The sequence below is a fragment of the Dermochelys coriacea genome, chromosome 9 (assembly GCF_009764565.3).
Source record: "Dermochelys coriacea isolate rDerCor1 chromosome 9, rDerCor1.pri.v4, whole genome shotgun sequence".
Lineage (NCBI taxonomy): Eukaryota > Metazoa > Chordata > Testudines > Dermochelyidae > Dermochelys > Dermochelys coriacea.
This window is the reverse complement of record NC_050076.1, coordinates 75,103,437-75,121,892: the sequence shown is the minus strand read 5'-3', so window position 1 is coordinate 75,121,892 and position 18,456 is coordinate 75,103,437. Positions and strand designations below refer to the sequence as shown.

General features: G+C 42.7%; 1 protein-coding gene across 27 annotated transcripts in view; it reads left to right on the top strand.

Annotated features, from left to right (window-relative positions):
* The window catches only part of ZNF711 (zinc finger protein 711), a 93,952-nt gene that overhangs the window by 7,496 nt on the left and 68,000 nt on the right, over positions 1-18,456 (top strand). For 25 of the 27 annotated variants that reach the window (XM_043493127.1, XM_043493136.1, XM_043493130.1 and 22 more), the window contains exons 2-3: positions 14,806-14,910; positions 16,846-17,376. In XM_043493127.1, coding sequence (XP_043349062.1) covers positions 14,832-14,910; positions 16,846-17,376 — 610 coding nt within the window. In that variant the 5' untranslated portion in view covers positions 14,806-14,831. Of the gene's footprint in view, positions 1-14,805; positions 14,911-16,845; positions 17,377-18,456 lie in introns of those variants that run through there. The other 2 variants (XM_038416156.2, XM_043493123.1) reach the window with 2 other exon arrangements.

The window sequence follows — 18,456 nt, the reverse complement described above, 5'->3', positions numbered from 1 at the left end:
CTGTGTCGTGCAGGGCGGGGGGACCATTGCTGCACACAGGCAAACTGCATATGGGCCAGGGCAGAAGCCGCATTGCAGTAGAATACCCTCCCTTGCTTCCCAGGTCACCCTCAGCAGTGAGATATCTTCCAGGACAAACTCCGGTGGAAAATGTGGGGACAATATTCCGTATGGGGCCCCCTAACGCTGTTGGCTCTCCCCAAGGCACAGAAACCCAAAGGACAGTACAGCCGTGAAACAGTCAGTCACGCTTGACCCTGTGCTTACTCACCATTCTGGGGCTCCCATGGGTTATGTGCACTTGCTTTGGGACGGGCAAATTATGCTATTATATAGACTGTGCTTTCCCTTAAGTACAGGGGAATCATTGCTCTGTCTGGTGTGAACAATGCTGCCTCTGTTAAATGTTGCATTTTGCCTTTACAGGTGCAACCTTGAGTTCTTCGCCATCCGTGTTATCACTATCCAAAAGACTCTAAAGAATCAGAAAGAGGCCACGTAGAAGCAAGGAAGACATGTTGCATGAAGTAATGAAAATCAAAAAGTGCAAGTGAAGAGTGCAAGGGAGCGTGAAAGGAGGGTCCGCCAGAAGAATGTGGATCGCCGGCACCAAAGCACAGAGTGGCTGCTAAGCATCCCGGAGCGCCTAACTGAGTCGATACAGGCACTTGTAGCAAGGCAGACGGAGCACTACTGCGCCTGCCCCCCACTGCAGCCCTTGTCCCGAAACTCTTTCCCTTGTGCCCCCATGTCACCTCCAACCCACTTTCCCCAACATCCAGGTTCTTACCGCCACCAGCTGCCTCCAACACCTGTAGCTTCACCACCCAGCCCTGAAAACTTCGACCTTACCCACTGCGCTCAACCCCCATCAGCATGCAGTATAGCCATCCTGAAGTGCAGCACTCATTGCACAGCACTCCAGATGGGACGTATGCAAATCTGTGATTGTACCATTCCATACCCCTTTGCCCTTTCCGTTTTCCAAGCAGTTGTGTCTCTTTTCAATAAATGGATTTTCTTTTCAATAAATGGATTTTTTGGCTTTGAAAACATTCTTTATTATTGCATAAAGTAAAAGATACCTTAGCCCAGGAAAGGAACAGGCACTGCAAGTCAGCGTAGCAAACACAAATTCCTACTAATATTGGAACCACTGCACTTCACTCCTGTGCAGGGCACCAGACGTTACTGGTGGCTTTCAGCCTCAAATTGCTCCCTCAAGGCATCCCTAATCCTTGCAGCCCCGTACTGGGCCCCTCTATTAGCCCTGCGCTCTGGCTGTTCAGATTCAGCCTCTAGGTGTTGAACCTCCGAGTTCCATGCCTGAGTGAATCTTTCACCCTTCCCTTCACAAATGTTATGGACGGTACAGCATGCAGATATAACTGCGGGGATGATGTCATCGGCCAGGTCCAGCTTCCCATACAGAGAGCACCAGCGGCCCTTTAAATGGCCAAAAGCACACCACAGTCATTCTGCACCAGCTCAGCCTGTTGTTGAACTGCTCCTTGCTGCTGTCAAGGCTCCCGGTGTAGGGTTTCATGAGCCACAGCATTAAAAGGTAAGCGGGGTCTCCAAGGATCACAGTGGGCATTTAGACTTCCCCTATGGTGATCTTCTGGTCTGGGAAAAAATTCCTGGCTTACAGCTTCCTCAACAGGCCAGTGTTCTGAAAGATGCGTGTGTTATGCACCTTTCCGGGCCAGCCTGCGTTAATGTCAATGAAATGCCCATGATGATCCACAAGCGCCTGGAGAACCATCAAGAAATACCCCTTCTGATTAACGTATTCGGAGGCTAAGTGGGCTGGTGCCAGAATTGGAATATGCAAGCTATCTATCCCCCATCCGCAGTTAGGGAAACCCATTTGTGCAAAGCCAGCCACAATGTCATGCATGTTACCCAGAGTCATGGTCCTTCTGAGCAGGATGCGATTAATAGCCCTGCAGACTTGCATCAACACGATTCCAGCAGTCGACTTCCCCACTCCAAACTGGTTAGTGACCGATCGGTAGCTGTCTGGAGTTGCCAGTTTCCAAATTGCAATAGTCACCTGCTTTTCCACCATCAGGGCAGTTCTCAATCTCGTATCCTTGCGCCAAGGGTGGGGATGAGCTCCTCACACAGTCCCATGAAAGTGGCTTTTCTCATCTGAAAGTTCTGCAGCCACTGCTCATCATCCCAGACTTGCATGATGATGTGATCCCACCACTCAGTGCTTGTTTCCAGAGCTCAAAAGTGGTGATCTACGGTGGTGAGCATGTCCGTGAATGCCACAAGCAAACAAGCATCATATGCATTACTCTAGTTGATATTATCGTTGGAGCTCTCCCTGTCGCTTTGGATCATAAGGAATAACTCGACTGCCAAAGACTCATCAGCATACTTCTCAGCAGTCCAGGCTCCATTCCCACAGACCAAAAGTGAAGACAGAGCGTGCAGTACAAAAAAAGTTGAAAGATGGCGCCAAATGTGGACTTAACCAAAGGGAATGCTGGGATGTGAACCGATGCATCACGGGGCTTTGGGAAAGGACTCAGAATGCCTCACACTCCCCAACCCGTTCTCACAAGCCACAGCACCAGAATGAAAGGAGGTGCTCTGTGGGATAGATGCCCATAATGCACTGCTCCCAATGCCCTTGCAAGTGCCGCAAATGTGACTACGCTAGTGCACTTGCAGCTGTTAGTGTGGACAGACTGCAGCACTTTTCGTATTGCACTCTACGAAGGTGGGTTTAACTCATAGCACTCTACATCTGCAAGTGTAGCCATGCCCTCCGTTCTTTCTTAACCACTGAAAGTGCAGTAAACTCGGATTGCATGTGGTGTCCTCAAGATTTTTTGACATTCTTTTTCTTCGGCCCTTTCATACTATTTTTGGTTTGGTTAGTTTGTCAGTTACTACAGATTTCTCTATTTAAAAGAACAGAAAATACATGTTACCATCTGGGCATAAGTATCTGGACCTGCTTTGAGCAGCAGAACTGTGTTACCCAGCCTAAGAGGAGTCTCCTCACATCTGATCAAATAAGTCTGGCAAATGTAAGTCCAGATTGACTGCTAGCCAATGTGACTCAGTGCTCAGCTTGGGCTGCATGCAGTTCCCCAATTTTAATTGGCTTATTGAGCTCAGTGCCAATGGTCTACCACAGTAAACACAGCACTGCTGCCCCTGGATCTTTCTGGGTTTCCTTAATCTGACACCAAGGTCCCTGGATTCTTCCATGTTAACTCAATTTAGTGCTGAGGTCCTGGCATTCTTGACATAGGACTGAGTCCCTAGATCCCTCCAAGTCAACCTAATCTGGTGCCATGGTTCCATCACAGTCAGCTTGAGTGAACCAGAAGTGGCTTAATGCCCACTCTAAATTGCATTAAGGTCCCCTGATCTATCCAGGTTGACTGAGTCCATTTTCTTTGATCTGGTAATGTGGTCTCTAGTGAACCACTTGATGAAGAGGTTCAGTGCCCATTATACCATTAGTGTTTCCACAATAGTCTGAGTCATCTGAGGGCTTGGCTACACTTGCGAGTTAGAGTGCATTAAAGAAGCCCCGGGAGCCCTAGCTCACTACCTGTCCACACTGGCAAGGCACGTAGAGCTCTCTGACTCCACGGCTAGAGCGCTCCTGGTACTCCATGTCGGCGAGTAGATTAACACTTGTTGCGCCTTGGCTAAAATGCCCGGGCATCAGTGTGAACAAGGTGTTGCATTACTGCACTCTGATCAGCCTCCGGAAACGTCCCATAATCTCCTTAAGTCAAGTGGCCACTCTTCTCATTGTTTTGGAATCACTACAGGAATGCGGATATGCCTTTGAAAGCTCCGTTTCTGACAGCCGGCATGCTTATCTGCTCCAAGACAAAGCAACCATTACTTTGGAATGCTGTATGTGTGTGAGAGAGAGAAAGAGAGAGAGAGAGAGAGGCGGCAGGGAGGGGGGGTCTGCTGCTGTCTGAACTTACAAAACAGCATGCTGACATGCTCTCTTCTCCCCCCCATATACACCCAACACACTCCCTGTCACACTCTACCCACTCACCCATTTGAAAAGCACATTGCAGCCACTTGCATGCTGGGATAGCTACCACAATGCACTGCTCTCTGTGGCTGTTGCAAGGGCTGCTAATGTGCCCACGCCAGTGCGCTTGTAGCTGTCAGTGTGGACAGATTGCAGTGCTTTCCCTACTGCTGGTTTAACTCAAAGCGCTGGTTTAACTCAAAGTGCTCTATATCTGCAAGTAGCCGTGCCCTGAGTCCAATACCTAGGTGTCTACACCATTGACTAGTGAACCACTTGCTTGAAGTAGTCCAGTACCAATGTAAGTGATGTTAAGTTCCGGGTTTAATCTGTGTCAACAAAGTCTGGTGCTGAGCATTCAGCACAATTGACTCTGATGAGCCACTTGCTTGAAATGGTTCAGTGCAAAGAATAAGCAGGACAATGGTCCAATCTCCTTGATGAACCATCAATTTAAGTGGTTCTGTACTTCACCCAAGTGGCAATAAGATGCCTGGCTCAGTATAAGTCAACATAGGGTGTGATGAAATACATCCTAGAATACTTAAGGAACTAGCTGAAGAAATCTCTGAGCCATTAGCGATTATGTTCGAGAACTCATGGAAGATAAAGGAGATCCTAGAGGACTGCAAAAGAGCAAATATAGTACCTGCCTGTAAAAAGAGGAAGAAGGACAATCTAGGGAATTATAGACCAGTCAGCTTAACTTTGGTACCTGAAAAAATAATGGAGCAAGTAATCCATCAATTTGTAAGCACGTAGAAGATAATAAGATAAGTGTCAGTCAACATGGATTTATCAAGAACAAATTATGTCAAACCAACCTAATATCCTTCTTTGGCAGGGTAACAATCCTTGTGGATGGGGGGAAGCTGTAGATGTGACGTAACTATAAAATGTAGGGTATGTCTACACTACACTATTTTATAGCACTCTAACTTGCTGGCTCAGGGGTGTGAAAAATCACCCCACTGAGCACAGCAAGTCTGAGCTCTTTAAAACGCTAATGTAGACATTCTCTAAATGCTGGGAGCCAATCGTCTTGTAGAGGTGGATTACCAGAAGTGCTGGGAGACCTCTCTCGCACTTCAAAGTGCTGCCGTGGGAACGTTCCCGTGGCAGCGCTTTGAAGTTTCCAGTGTAGACATACCCATAATATCAAAAGCGTTACAATCTCACATTACCTTCTCATAAACAAACTAGAGAAAACTTGTCTAAATGAATCTTCTGTGAGGTGGGTGCAAAACTGGTTGGAAAAGCTGCTCTGGAAAACTCAGAGAGTAGTTATTAATGGTTCACAATCAAACTGGAAGGGCATAACAAGTGTCCTGCAGGGATATGTCCTGGATCCAATTCTGTTCAGTATCTTCATAAATAATTTGGATAATGCCATAGTGAGTTCTGTTCAGTATCTTCATAAATAATTTGGATAATGCCATAGAGAGTACACTTACAAAGTTTGCAGATGACACTAAGCTGGGAGAGGGTTGCGTTTTGGAGGAGAGGATTAGAATTCAAAATGGTCTGGATAAATGGTCTGAAATAAATACGAAATTCAATGAGGACAGAGGCAAAGTACTACACTTAGAAAGGAAGAATCAGTTGCATAAATACAAAATGGAAAATAACTGCCTGGAAACAGAGGTGGTGCTAGCCCATTGGGTGTCCTAAACAGGAATATTCCCCCCCCCCCAGAATAAAACATAATAAGTGAATAGGAGACCCCCTTGAGCTGCTTAGGGCCCTAAGCAATTGCTTAGTCTGCTTATGCCTAGCACTGGTTCTGCCTGGGAAGGAATACTGCAGAAAAGGATCTGGGGTTTATATGGATCACAAACCTAAATATGGGTCAACAAAGTAATACTGTCGCAAAAAAAGCAAATCTCATTCTGGGATGTATTGGCAGGAGTGTTGTAAACAAGACACAAGAAATAATTCTTCCTTGCTACTTAACACTGATAAGGCCTCAACTGGAGTCCTGTGTCCAGTTCTGGCCACCACACTTTGGGACAAATTGGAGAAAGTCCAGAGAAGAGCAACAAAAATGATTAAAGGTCTAGAAAACATGATATATGAGAAAAGATTGGAAAAACTGGGTTTGTTTAGTGTGGAGAAGAGAAGACTGAAGGAGGACATGATGATGATCTTCGAATATGTAAAAGGTTGTTATAAAGAGGAAGATGATAAATTGTTCTCCTTAAACTGAAGACAGGACAAGAAGTAACAGGCTTAAAGTGCAGCAAGGGTGATTTAGGTTGGACATTAGGAAAAACTTCGTAACTGTAATGGTAGTTGAGCACTGGGACAGATTACCTAGGGAGATTGTGAAATCTCCATTATAGGAGGTTTTTAAGAACAGATTAGACAAACAGCAGTCAGGAATGGTCTGATAATACTTAGTCCTACTTCAGTGCAGGGGACTGGGGTACTACTCTTTCTTGACATTTCTTACACCTCAGCCACTTATGTCTCCGTTCATACAAGATGCAGAATGGCAAAGTAACAATGTGCCCATCAGAGAATTCCCATCTCACTTTTCTTACTATCTACGATAATATTTCAAAATGTGGATTCTAATGTCCATCTTATTTTCCAGACTTTCCAAGGTTTGTGGATTCTGTGGGAAATGAAATCTCCCCATCAGGGCTCTAGGGGTGAGCGCCATTTGTGTAGCTTGAAAAACTTTAATCAAGGCCAAAGACTTACCTGCCAGAGAAAGTGTCCAAGCAGGTTCATGGAAAAGAGGTTTTGTACAACAGCACAAATGTCTTTCTTAGGTCTTAGTCTGGCCTTACATGTTAAGCAAGGGAAGAAAGTTCCAACTAGGACTGTTTATTAGAGAGCAGTCCTTATGTCCAGTGTGATCCTGAATCAAAACAGGACCCAGTGTCATTGGCAGATTGCCCTATCTTGAACTGGAATGGGGAATTCCTATGTGTTCCCTTATTTTGTTGGCGTGGGATATCTCTCTCTGCAGGGCAGTCAGGATGGAGCCAAGATGTTGACAGTAGCTGTAACCAGGTCTTTGCAGTTTTATCTTACTAGCCACTTGCTTCTAGGTCTCTCTTAACTTTCCATCTAGAATTCATGCTTGCTTTTGTAGTTTTGCAGTCCTTGTTCATCTAGAACTCCTCTGCCAACCTTCCTAACAGTTGTACTGCTCTAGTCTCTAACAGGTAGTACTGTACTTGGGGCCACTAGAAGAAAAAAAAGAGAAATTACTTACTAGTAGCTGTTGTTCAAGTGTGTTGCTGCTACATATTCACACTCCTCATCCATCTTCTGAACCTCTTTGGAGTCTCTGGTCAAGAATTCTGAAATTCCCCCTTCTATATTATTAAAATCCTCTGCAAAGGAAGGGGAGAAGGAGGGCTGAGTGGTTTTAACAGGCACTGTTCTCCAGAAGATTTAGCAGCTCAACACCAGAAGGGGCCAGTCCCACATCTGGGAATATGCAGGGCAACACTCACGAAGAACAAGGCTGTGTCTACACTGCCACTTTCAGCGCTAAAACTTTAGTCATTTGGGGTGTGAAAAAACACCCCCCAAGCGACAAAAGTTTTAGTGCTGAAAAGTGCCAGTATAGACAGCACTTTATCATAAAAGCTACCACCCTGAATGAGGGATGGTTATTTTTTATTGCCGGGAGAGCTCTCCCCGGTGATAAAGCATGACTACACTGCCCATGTCACAGTGCTGCCACAACCGCGCTGTAATGTGGGCAGCGTAGGTATACCCCAAGTTACTGGTAAGTAACCTCTCTATTTGGTACTGCACAACTTGATAGCTTCTGAAGACTTTTGCCTGTGATTATTTGTATATTTATAACTCCGCTGTTACTGAACTTTATAATTAGATGATAACTCCTGATCCTTGAGAAGGGGTTACCACCTATTCTCGAGTTAGATGATTACTTTTAAAACAAACACCTATAATAGTGAAGTCACTGGACTTCTGAAGCCTCCTGCTTTCCATCAAAGTCCCTTACAGCCAAACGCTTCCATCAGCAAAAGTTCAGAAAGGGTGGAGTATATGGACAACACAGGGTTGTGAAGGTAATTTCTGCATCCAGAGAGGTAGTATTGGGGCCCCTCACTACGACAGTTGTCCTACCCATGGTACTGCAGTTCTGGAGGAAGTTGTCCAGTATGGCACTAGAGGAGTATGCTAGAAGCCTACTGCCCCACTGCATTTCCCCTTAGTATCTGGATCCAGGAGGTCTTGGCTGGGGAGCTCCTTTTCCCTTAGGTGCAGCTGTCCGACTCTAGCTGCCTATTAAAAGGTATAATTAATGGCATTGTGGGCAAAAAAGTACCTAGTCTAATACCAAAGTTGTGGGTGCACACAAAATACTGTGGAATCAGATTGCTAAGCAGGATCAGTATTGTCATTGGCCCAAGTACAGATTTCAGGAATGACAACGTAGCACTTCTGAGTTTTGCAAAGCTTCAAATGAGATCCTGTCCTCAAAAAGTAAAAGAGACTTCAGTCATAAGATTTCAGCTATCCATGCCCACAGATTAGCCTGTCTTGAGGTCCTTAAAATGTTCCTAACTTGAACTACATCTGCTCAGTTTCTGCAATATGTTCCAAATGGATGCTAGCCAAATTATTTATTATTTGTATTACTATAGTATCTAGGACCCCCAGTCATAGATCAGGATCCTGTTGTGCTAGGTGCTGTACAGACCGAACAAAAAGACCATCCCCGCCCCAAGGAGTTTACAGTCTAAATATAAGACAAATCAACAGATGGATACAGACGGAGAGAGCAAAAGGAGTCAGCACTGATAAGCTTTAGTCTGAACACACTAAAACCATTCTCAAGTTTTTTGTAGACTTTATAGCAAAGGAGATTTGAGAAGGGACTTGAAGGTGAATAATGAGGTAGCTTTGTGGATGTTAATGGTGAATATCTCTCAAGTATATGGCAGCAACAGAGAAAACACGGGGTTGTTTGAAAATGTAATAAGGGTCAATGGAGGCTGGCATCATGGGTAGATTAGAAGTGGGCATTGATAGTGAATGAGAGAGAGGATGTGGGGATTGGAAATGAATACAGGCAGCTTATGGTTATTGCTTTGTGTCCTGACCTGACTAAAAATCCATTGTACATGGTGGATGACTGAAATATCTCAGAGTTGAATCAATGGCATCAGCAGGGGCTTGTAGTTGCCATCATCTTTTTGAACTTAAACAATTAAATTTAAAAATGTTTTCCAAATAAAGTCCAAATTTAAGATTAGGTAATATTTTTTTGAGATCCAGAAGTCCCAAACCCCGGCAGGTGCCTCCCATGAGGCTGAAGCCCCGAGTCCCAGCAGGCACCTCCCACAAAGCTGCAGGCATGACCTGGCTCTCAAACTTCTGAAGATTGTTGTAGCAGCTCGGAAAGTCAATAAGTTTGGCCACCCCTGCAATATAGCTACATGAAACAATTTGAGAGTCTATTTGAACCAAACACAGTCCTTCAAAATTTGGAAATCTGACCCTAGCGAATATAGGAATAACCAATAGAAAGGACACAAATTACAGCAGGCAATAAATGGGAAAATAGAAGGGCCAAAATGGATTTCAAAGAACAGACAGTTAAAGGTGTAAGAACAAATTGATTCTTAAAGTACATTGGAGGCAAAGCCTGCAAAAAAATTGATGGGTCTGCTGGATCACCAGGAGCTAAAAGAAGCAATTAAAAAAAATGAAGACTTCGCTGAGAAGCTAAATTATTTCTCTGCATCTGTCTTCAGTACCAGGAATGTTGGGAAGATACCTACCCCAGACTTGTTCTTTTTTGGGAATAAAGGTGATGTGCTATTGGAGATTGAGATGTTGTGAGAAGGAGATGTCTGGAGGAAATTGATAATTTAAAAAGCAGCAAATCACCAGACCCAAATGATCTGCAGAATTTTAAGCATTAAGTAGCTGAGACACTAACAAAAACATGAATACTCTCATTAAAAACAGCATTGTTTCAGAGGATTGGAGTCTATCAAATATATCTGTGTTTAAAAGTGTGTAGTGTTGAGTAGTGAGATAGAAAATTTGTAGACAATACCAACTTATTTAGGTTAATCAGAGAAGATGGTGAGGAATTTCAGAGACCTAAAACAAGCTAGGTAAATGTGCAAATTTAAACTACTTGTACAGCGTACAGGATTCTAAATGAACTGAATCAGCTCAAAAGAGGAATCTGGGTGTCGTTATAGACAGCTCAATGAAGAGTTCCTCAATGTGCAGTGGTGGTCAACAAAGCAACCAAGATGCCTTAGGAATGGGATAGGGAATAATACAGAAAATATAATGCCTTTTCTATAAATCAGTGGTGCAATCTCATCTGGAATACTTTGCAGTATTGGTCATCCCATCTCAAAAAGATACTGTAGAATTGAGGGGGTCAGAGACAGGCAAGAAAAATGATCAAGGGCATGAAAAAATTATAGAGATTGAAGAGGTTGGGATTATTTACTTAGAAAAGAGGGCGATTGAGAGAGGACATGATAAAAGTATATAAAATAAAGAATGTAGATCAAGAATGTTTTTCTCCCTGTCATAACACAAGAACGAGGGGACATTCGGTTAAAAGGTGGCAAATTCAAAACCAGTGCTTCTTTCTTTACACAACATATAGTTAGACTGTGGAACAAATTGTCATAGGAAATCATTGAGGCTAGGAATTTAGCAATATTCAAAAGGGATTGGATATTTGTATAGATAATATCCAGAGTTGTTACAATTAATTAAAATTTTGGAAGAGATATTAAAGATTATGCATTAGTGCCTAAACCAGTCTCTCATTATTGGAAACCTAATGTGGGAGGCAGGTTCTCTGATCTGCCCACAGAAGGGTTCTTACACTTTCCTCTGAAGCATCTGAACTGGCCATTGTCAGAGAAGATGTCTGTTACTTAGATATATTTTTGTAGCACCTAGGAGCTGTAGTCATGCATCAGAATCCCATTGTACTAGGTGATGCATAAATATGGGCCTTTCCCCCAATAGTTTAACAGACAGACAGGAAAGTACAAGAAAATAATGAGACAGAATTGGTCGTTATGATAGGTAGTGGTATTAGCACAGTAGTGATCTAACCATTGTCAAATTTTTAGTATGCATCTAGTTCTCAGCTCAAACTGTAAGTGGCTAAAACAGCTCTTAATCCTCCATTCCATCACCACCATTCAACTCCCAGGTTATGGACAAGAGTATCTTCAACTAGGACCTCTCTAGGTACTCACCTCCAGGCTATGTCTAAGTTTTGCATATTCTTTCTGCGTACCTTCTCTAAGATACAGCCTTTCCTGTTTTATCTACAGAGCTAAAACTCTTGTCCAGTTTCTCATAGTCTCTTCTCTCAATTATTGTAACATCCTTTTCTCTGATCTTGGCAAATACCATCTTGCCCCGCTTATATCCGTTCAGAATGCTGCTTCAAAGATCATTTTTCTAGCCTGTCACTTCGACCATGTCACTCCTCTCTTTGCATCACTTCACTTGTTCCCTCTTTATTATATCAAACTTGTCTTCGTTTTCATGGTCTTTTGTGACCTATCCTCACCCTACTTATCTTTCATTCAGTATCAAAATACTGACTCCCACCTCTGACAAGCCCATGATGTCAGCTTCCATAGCTCACTTGTTTAAATTTTCAGACACCTTTGTGCTTTCCCATGCTTCTCCCCATGCTTGGGAGAAGCACTGTATAAACATCTGCTAAACTAACTCATTATTCTCCTTTATAATTCTTCTTAAAACTCCTTTTGACGTGAGGCCTACAAAAAACTTAATAATGGGTTGGCTGTTGGTGTGCTGAGACCATTGCCTGTCATGCCAACTATGAAGGGGCACACCCACACACTGACAGAGAGGGGACTAAGGAGTTCCTCTGAGCCTGTTCAATGCCAGCAAAGCAGAACAAGCTTTGCAGGTTTATCTGGGGGTGGGAGCTTAAAAGGTAAAACCTGCCACAGGAAGCCACCCTTCCCTTCCAAACAGGCCCAGTGACGAGACAGCAACAAGGCTCACTGCTCCCAAAGCTGCATGAACCAGCCTCCAAGCAGCACGCCCTAGAGCAGGGGCGGGTAAACTTTTTGGCCTGAGGGCCACATTGGGTTTCCAAAATTGTATGGAGGGCCGGTTAGAGGAGGCTGTGTCTCCCCAAACAGCCAGGCGTGGCCCGGCCCCCACCTCCTATCCGACCCCCCCTCCTCTTGCCCCCGACGGCTCCCCCGGGACTCCTGCCTCATCCACCACCCCCTGTCCCCTGGCCACACCCAGACCCCCCTATCCCTGACTCCCCCCCCCGGGACCCCTGCCCCATCCAACCCCCCGTTCCCTGCCCTCTGACCACCCTGACCCTTGACCACACCCCCGAACTCGCCTGCCCTCTATCCAACCCCTCCCCCCCGGCCCCTTACCTCACTGCCTGGAGCACCGGTGGCTGGCGGTGCTACAGCTGTGCTGCCCAGAGCTCCGGGTCAGGCCGCGGCTCTGCATATGTGCTGCCCAGCCACCCAGAGTGTTGCACCAGCGGCACGTCGCACTGAAGCTGCGGGGGAGGGGCAAGCCTCCCAGGAGCTCAGGGGCCAGGCAGGGGGGTCCCGCTGGCTGGATGTGGCCCGCACGCCATAGTTTGCCCACCTCTGCCCTAGAGTAAGGGCTCGAGGTGAACCCTGTGTAGACTAAGCCAAAAGGGCTGACCCAGGAAGACTGCCTGAGTTCCAGGTCACCCTTGCTTTTTTAAAATTTCCCACAGGCTCCCTTCCCCCATAAGGGAGGAAAAAAGGGAGAGTACTTTTCTTGTTTGTTTGTTTGTTTGTTTGCTCCAAGTCTCCCCTGGGTGTCTGCCGGTGTGGGGGGAGGGTAGGGCAGGGCAGGAGAAGAGACAGTACAAGGACCTGAAGCAAGGATCTTGGGGGACCCTGACCTATATTGTGTTATTGTTGCCTTGTGCTCCCCCATCTGCTTGTATCCATTTTGTGTCCCTTGTCGTATACTTAGTCCCTGTCCCTATGAACTTTCAGTCTGTCTTTTTGTTCTGTTTGTGTGGCGCCTGGCACAATGGGATCCGGTCCACAACTGGGGCTAGACCCTATTGCAATTCAAATAAAAATAATAATGCCTGTTCAGCTGCTATTCGTGGTGTAACTTGTTGTCTTCCCTGCAACAGCTAAATAGTTAACCCCAGTTGGTACATTAGAGTTACTCCATTGGAGCTAGCAAGCTGGAGTGAGAGTGACCACAGTGCAAAACAACACTATGCGGAGTGATTTGATTAGCAGCATAGAATGATTGAATTAGCAGGGTAGTTGGATTAGCCATTGAGCTGTTATAACTTCATCCCCACAGCATTACTAGCTCCAGCTTCATCACCATTTGAACTTCAACCCCTTATCTGACCCCTCTCCAGCTCCCTCCCACATCTCTGATGGATGAGCTAGTTTACATCTTAAAGCACCACTTAACTCCAGCTAGAGATTTTCTTTGTGGACAGAAATTGGGTTAGGGGCTTGAGTTATACCTCCAGCTAACAAAGAAATGAAAACAAACCCATAGGAGCTACACTTCCGTCAGATTTTATCCTACAACAGAAGGGTTAATGTGCAGCTACTGACAGATTTTTATTTTAAAAAATCCCTAAGAAAGTTATATATACAAATTTTTGTAAAGCACACACAACCTACCTGGAAAACTCTCAAAAGCAAAGACTTAAAAAGTCTGCTACACTACAGCCCTCTGCTCCTCCTTACTAATACTACAACTACAATATGCCATAGACCATGCCCTAATAACTTAAACCAGGTATCCACCTGGGATGTTAGCTTCCATCATCCCCTTTAACTGCCTTTACAGCCACAACCCCTTCCCAGACTACCCTCTCTCATCACAACCTTCTGCTACACCAGATGTCTACATGTGCTAGTGTTGGGGAAGGGAGGAAATAATCAGATAAAAAGTATGTACAGAAGGATGAAAATAGGACAGAGTTAAGGTTTTGATACATGATCTGTAGCGTCTTGCAGTTGTAATGTTAAAGTGCATGCTTGTGGGTTGAATGTGTGTACTTGTTAGGCTTACCTTTGATTTCCTCATTTTTGTGGGTAGGTAAGTTGTATGTGTAGCAACTCGAACTGCTTCATAACAGATTTTTGTGTGTCTAATAAGATCTAGGTAACTGTCTTCTGTTGCTAACTAATACTTGGCACATAATTTGTTGCTATTGTCAGTAGTGCGTTAGACATTTTAATGATCTGTCATTACTCATGCTATGGGGAGAATTTCAGAGCATATTTTTATATTCTGCTCCCAACATAGATATAAAAGGTTTGGGCTCAATTAGTACCCCTTGAGGTAAAGCTATGTGTCTGTCTGGAGTTCTGAGTGTTAAGGATGTTCCAGTAGCACATTCTAGGTAAATTTTTACAAATTGTAACGTAAACAGTGCATCACAAAATTTTTACTCGTTTGCTTTTGTAACTAAGGCCCAGTCCAGCAAATACTTGCACTTGCAATTAAGTTTGCTCACTTCAGTGCTTTTTGACTTTATCAGGCTACTCATTGATTTGTTTGCAGGATTGAGATTTAATACAGGATCATAAAATAATATGACAAAGTGAATTGTGTAAGGTAGCATCTATTTTTTTTCCTTCCGTTTTTCAGGGACATATTTCCATGTCTGCACGCATGGACTTATACAGTGTGAATCAGACTTTAGTCCAGTAGAGCTAAACAAACATTAATATGATATGCATTTAATATAAATTACAATTTTGTTTTTACAGCTATTTGTGAAAGAGCTTAGCTGACTATGGATCCAGGTGGTGGAAGTCTTGGATTGCAGACACACGAGTCCAAAATGCCTCACACTATGATTATGCAAGATTTTGGTAAAACATTTTATTTTTAAACACTAATGCATAAAATAGGAGAGATCTTTTTAAATAAAACATATTTTCTACATCATTGAATGTAGCTCAAATCTAAGGTTAACTAACGGTTTATAATAATATTTAGTATGTATTTAATTTTGTCTTCACAATGCCATACAGAGGCAGTCCTTCAGGAAACAAGCTATACGTATCTGAATTCCCACTTTTATCATGTTGGGAAAAAGTCTGCATCAATTTTAAAAATTGCAGCGTTAATTCTGGATGAAGTAGAACTTCAGTGAGTTGACTAAGGGGCAGTTTGTAAAAAGTGCTGAAGGCTTCCTCTGTAGTGCTGAGTACCCTCAATCCTCATTGATTAAATGGGAATAGAGGCTTTCAAGAGCTTACAGTCTGAGATCCTTAAACAGAGAAGGTGGTTAAACAAGATCTTTATCTAAAAAGGCAATGTGACGATTTTTTTTCTTATGTATGCTCTTTTTTTTTTTTTTTAAATTGCTGTTTCCTTTTGATATGTTAGGATGGTAGAAGGACAGCATTTAGCCTGGATTTAGCCTTTCTCCCCCTTTTGGAATAGACAAGGCCTCTGTGCTCCATGAATGCCCAGCAGTCTGTCAGAAAATCTCTCAGATCTTGGGCTTCCACATTACATTAGGCCCTCCTGGAGCATAATAACTTGAGTCCCTTTAGATTCATGTTCTTATGATCTCCCCACTGGCTACTGTCTGAATTCCCCCTGCATGCATGCCTGTGTATAGAGAGGAAAGCAAAGGCCTTGTCTATGCAAGAAAATTGTATCTATTTAGCTAATTATGTTCAGAAGCTCCTAAATTGAAATGAATGTCCATCCAAGATGTTGCATTGATTTAACTAAAGCAGTTTCTAAACTAATTTAGTTAATTTGCTACTGTTTTCTCATGTAGACAGGGCAAAAGTAAGATAATATTGACTACACTAGCCTCCAGTATTGGGGAGGAATGGTACAGTGGGCAGTCGTGACTCTCCCTAATTCTGCCATCTATAAATAGAGAGTTGTTATTTATTTATATATTTATTTATATGGGGAGGACCATTCTGCAGAGCTAGTATTAATGGCATAAGTCCTTGGAATGTGCCAAATTAATTACAATTACAATAAATATGGAAAATATTATTTACCACCTTCATTTTAAAAGGGCATATGTTCTTGAATATTTTATCCATAACGATTAAAATTATTGCTTTTATTTAGGCTTTAAAATAATTGGGATATTTCTAACGTGGCTTCTCTTGTAGCCCAGATCCCTGTTGGCTATGTTTCCTAGAAAAGAAAATGGTTAATATTTACTAGAGTGACTAATTGAAACCTCTGCCATAATTTGATACGCAAGTAAAACAAGTGATATTTTTGACAGTTTGAACTCTCCAGTTTTTGATGTTTAAAGTGTTAAGGATGTTCCAGTAGCACATTTTGATGTTTAAGGAAACTGTTATCTTGTGTCACAGCAAAGCCAGCCAGCTTCATGCTGTTTAGTCAGATTTGTTGTTGGGCTCTGTTGCACTAACAAAATAATGCAGCGTTAAAGTTGCTAACATAATAAAAAAATGTTTTAGCTTTTTTGGAATACATATAATGGAATCAGCTACTGATCTTTTGTCTTTTAAGTCTCAGTTTTATTAAACCTAAATTGGGGGGCAGATTTGACCTAATGTTCCTTTTAAAGAAAGATTTGGGCGGTTTTGTGCTTTTGTTTTGTTTAATTTTAAAATAATAGAATATTACAAGGTGGTGGTTATTTTTATTTGGAGGTATGTAAAATGTAATGAAATTTGTTAGAAGGCAAGAAAGCATTCTTCTATGCATAGCCTGTACCTTAGTTATATTCCTTACATACAGTACATGTGATACCGTAGTGTGAATGTTAACATTTTTTCTCATTCACAATTGTTTCACAGTGGCTGGAATGGCTGGCACTGCACATATAGATGGTGACCATATTGTTGTATCAGTTCCTGAAGCTGTACTAGTTTCTGATGTTGTCACGGATGATGGGATAACTCTTGATCATGGCTTAGCTGCTGAAGTTGTCCAAGGACCAGATATCATCACTGAAACTGATGTTGTAACAGAAGGTGTAATTGTTCCTGAATCTGTGTTGGAAGCTGATGTTGCTATTGAAGAAGATTTAGATACCAGTGATCATGTTTTGACTTCTGATCTAATAACAGAAACTGTTAGAGTTCCTGATCAGGTTTTTGTGGCTGACCTTGTTACGGGTCCTGATGGACATTTGGAACATGTGGTGCAAGACTCTGTGTCAGGAGCTGACTCACCCACAATGGTTTCAGAAGAAGTTCTTGTAACTAATTCAGATACAGAAACTGTGATTCAAGCAGCCAGTACTGTTCCTGGTTCTACGGTTACAATAAAAACTGAAGATGATGATGATGGAAAGAGCACATCTGAAGACTACTTAATGATATCTTGTAAGTGAAATAAAGGTAGATATGAATAGGAGATTATTTCAACTAGAAGTGAAGTAGAGAGAAGTTATTAAAACTGGAATCTTGCTACCCTGTGCACCTGAACTCTCTGAAAAAACAGTCTCATGCCAAATTAATGACTTGGTGCCAAGAGTTAGATTTTTCGTGTGTGTGTGTAATTTCTGAACAGTGGGTGTTTTTTTAAAAAAAAATCTTAATATACTGCATATACTGTGATTTAAATTTGCAGTGTTACAGTACATTTAAAAAAACATAATTATCAAATTATGGAAATATGTGCAGAAAATAGCATTTTTCAAGTTTCATCAATAGTATCAAGCTAGAAAAAAGACATAATATAAGAATGGCCATACTGGATCAGACCAATGGTCCATCTAGACCAGTATCCTGTCTTCTGATAGTGGCCAGTGTCAGAGGAACGAACAGAATGGAATAATTCCCCTGTCATCCAGTCCCATCTTCTGGTAGTCAGCGGTTTGGGGACACCCAGAGTATAGAGTTGTGTCCCTGATCATACTGGCTAACATAAAAACGTTAAAGGCTATACATTTGTCTGACAATAAGTTTATTTGTAAAGCAAAAACATAATAGCCAGCTTTATGTCCCATTGCCTGGTCAGAACTAAACTTAAAAAATACGCACGTTTATTGACTGACAGCTCTGATCTGAGGCTGAAAATGAAAACTGGCTTCTTGCCCTATATTGCACTGCAGGGAGTGCATACAGATTATTAGCTACCTGCAATTAGGGTACAGCTGGCTGAGTGAGAGCAACTGTGGGAAAACTGCAAACTAGGCAAATAATCCTTTTTTTCTACAATTAAATGATATTGACAATTAGATGTCTGGTACCAGTTTTCACTCTCACCCACAGGACTTCCATGTAGGTTAATTAGTATACACAATATTTGTCAGTGCAAACTTGCAACTTTTCTGAATTACAGCTAGTGAAATTTGACTAGGCCAGAATAGGTTTTGATTGTCCAATAACCATTTTATATAGCTGGTAGCAACCCATCTCAATAAATGATGAGAATGCCAAGTGTGTAAAAACTTCAGAGAC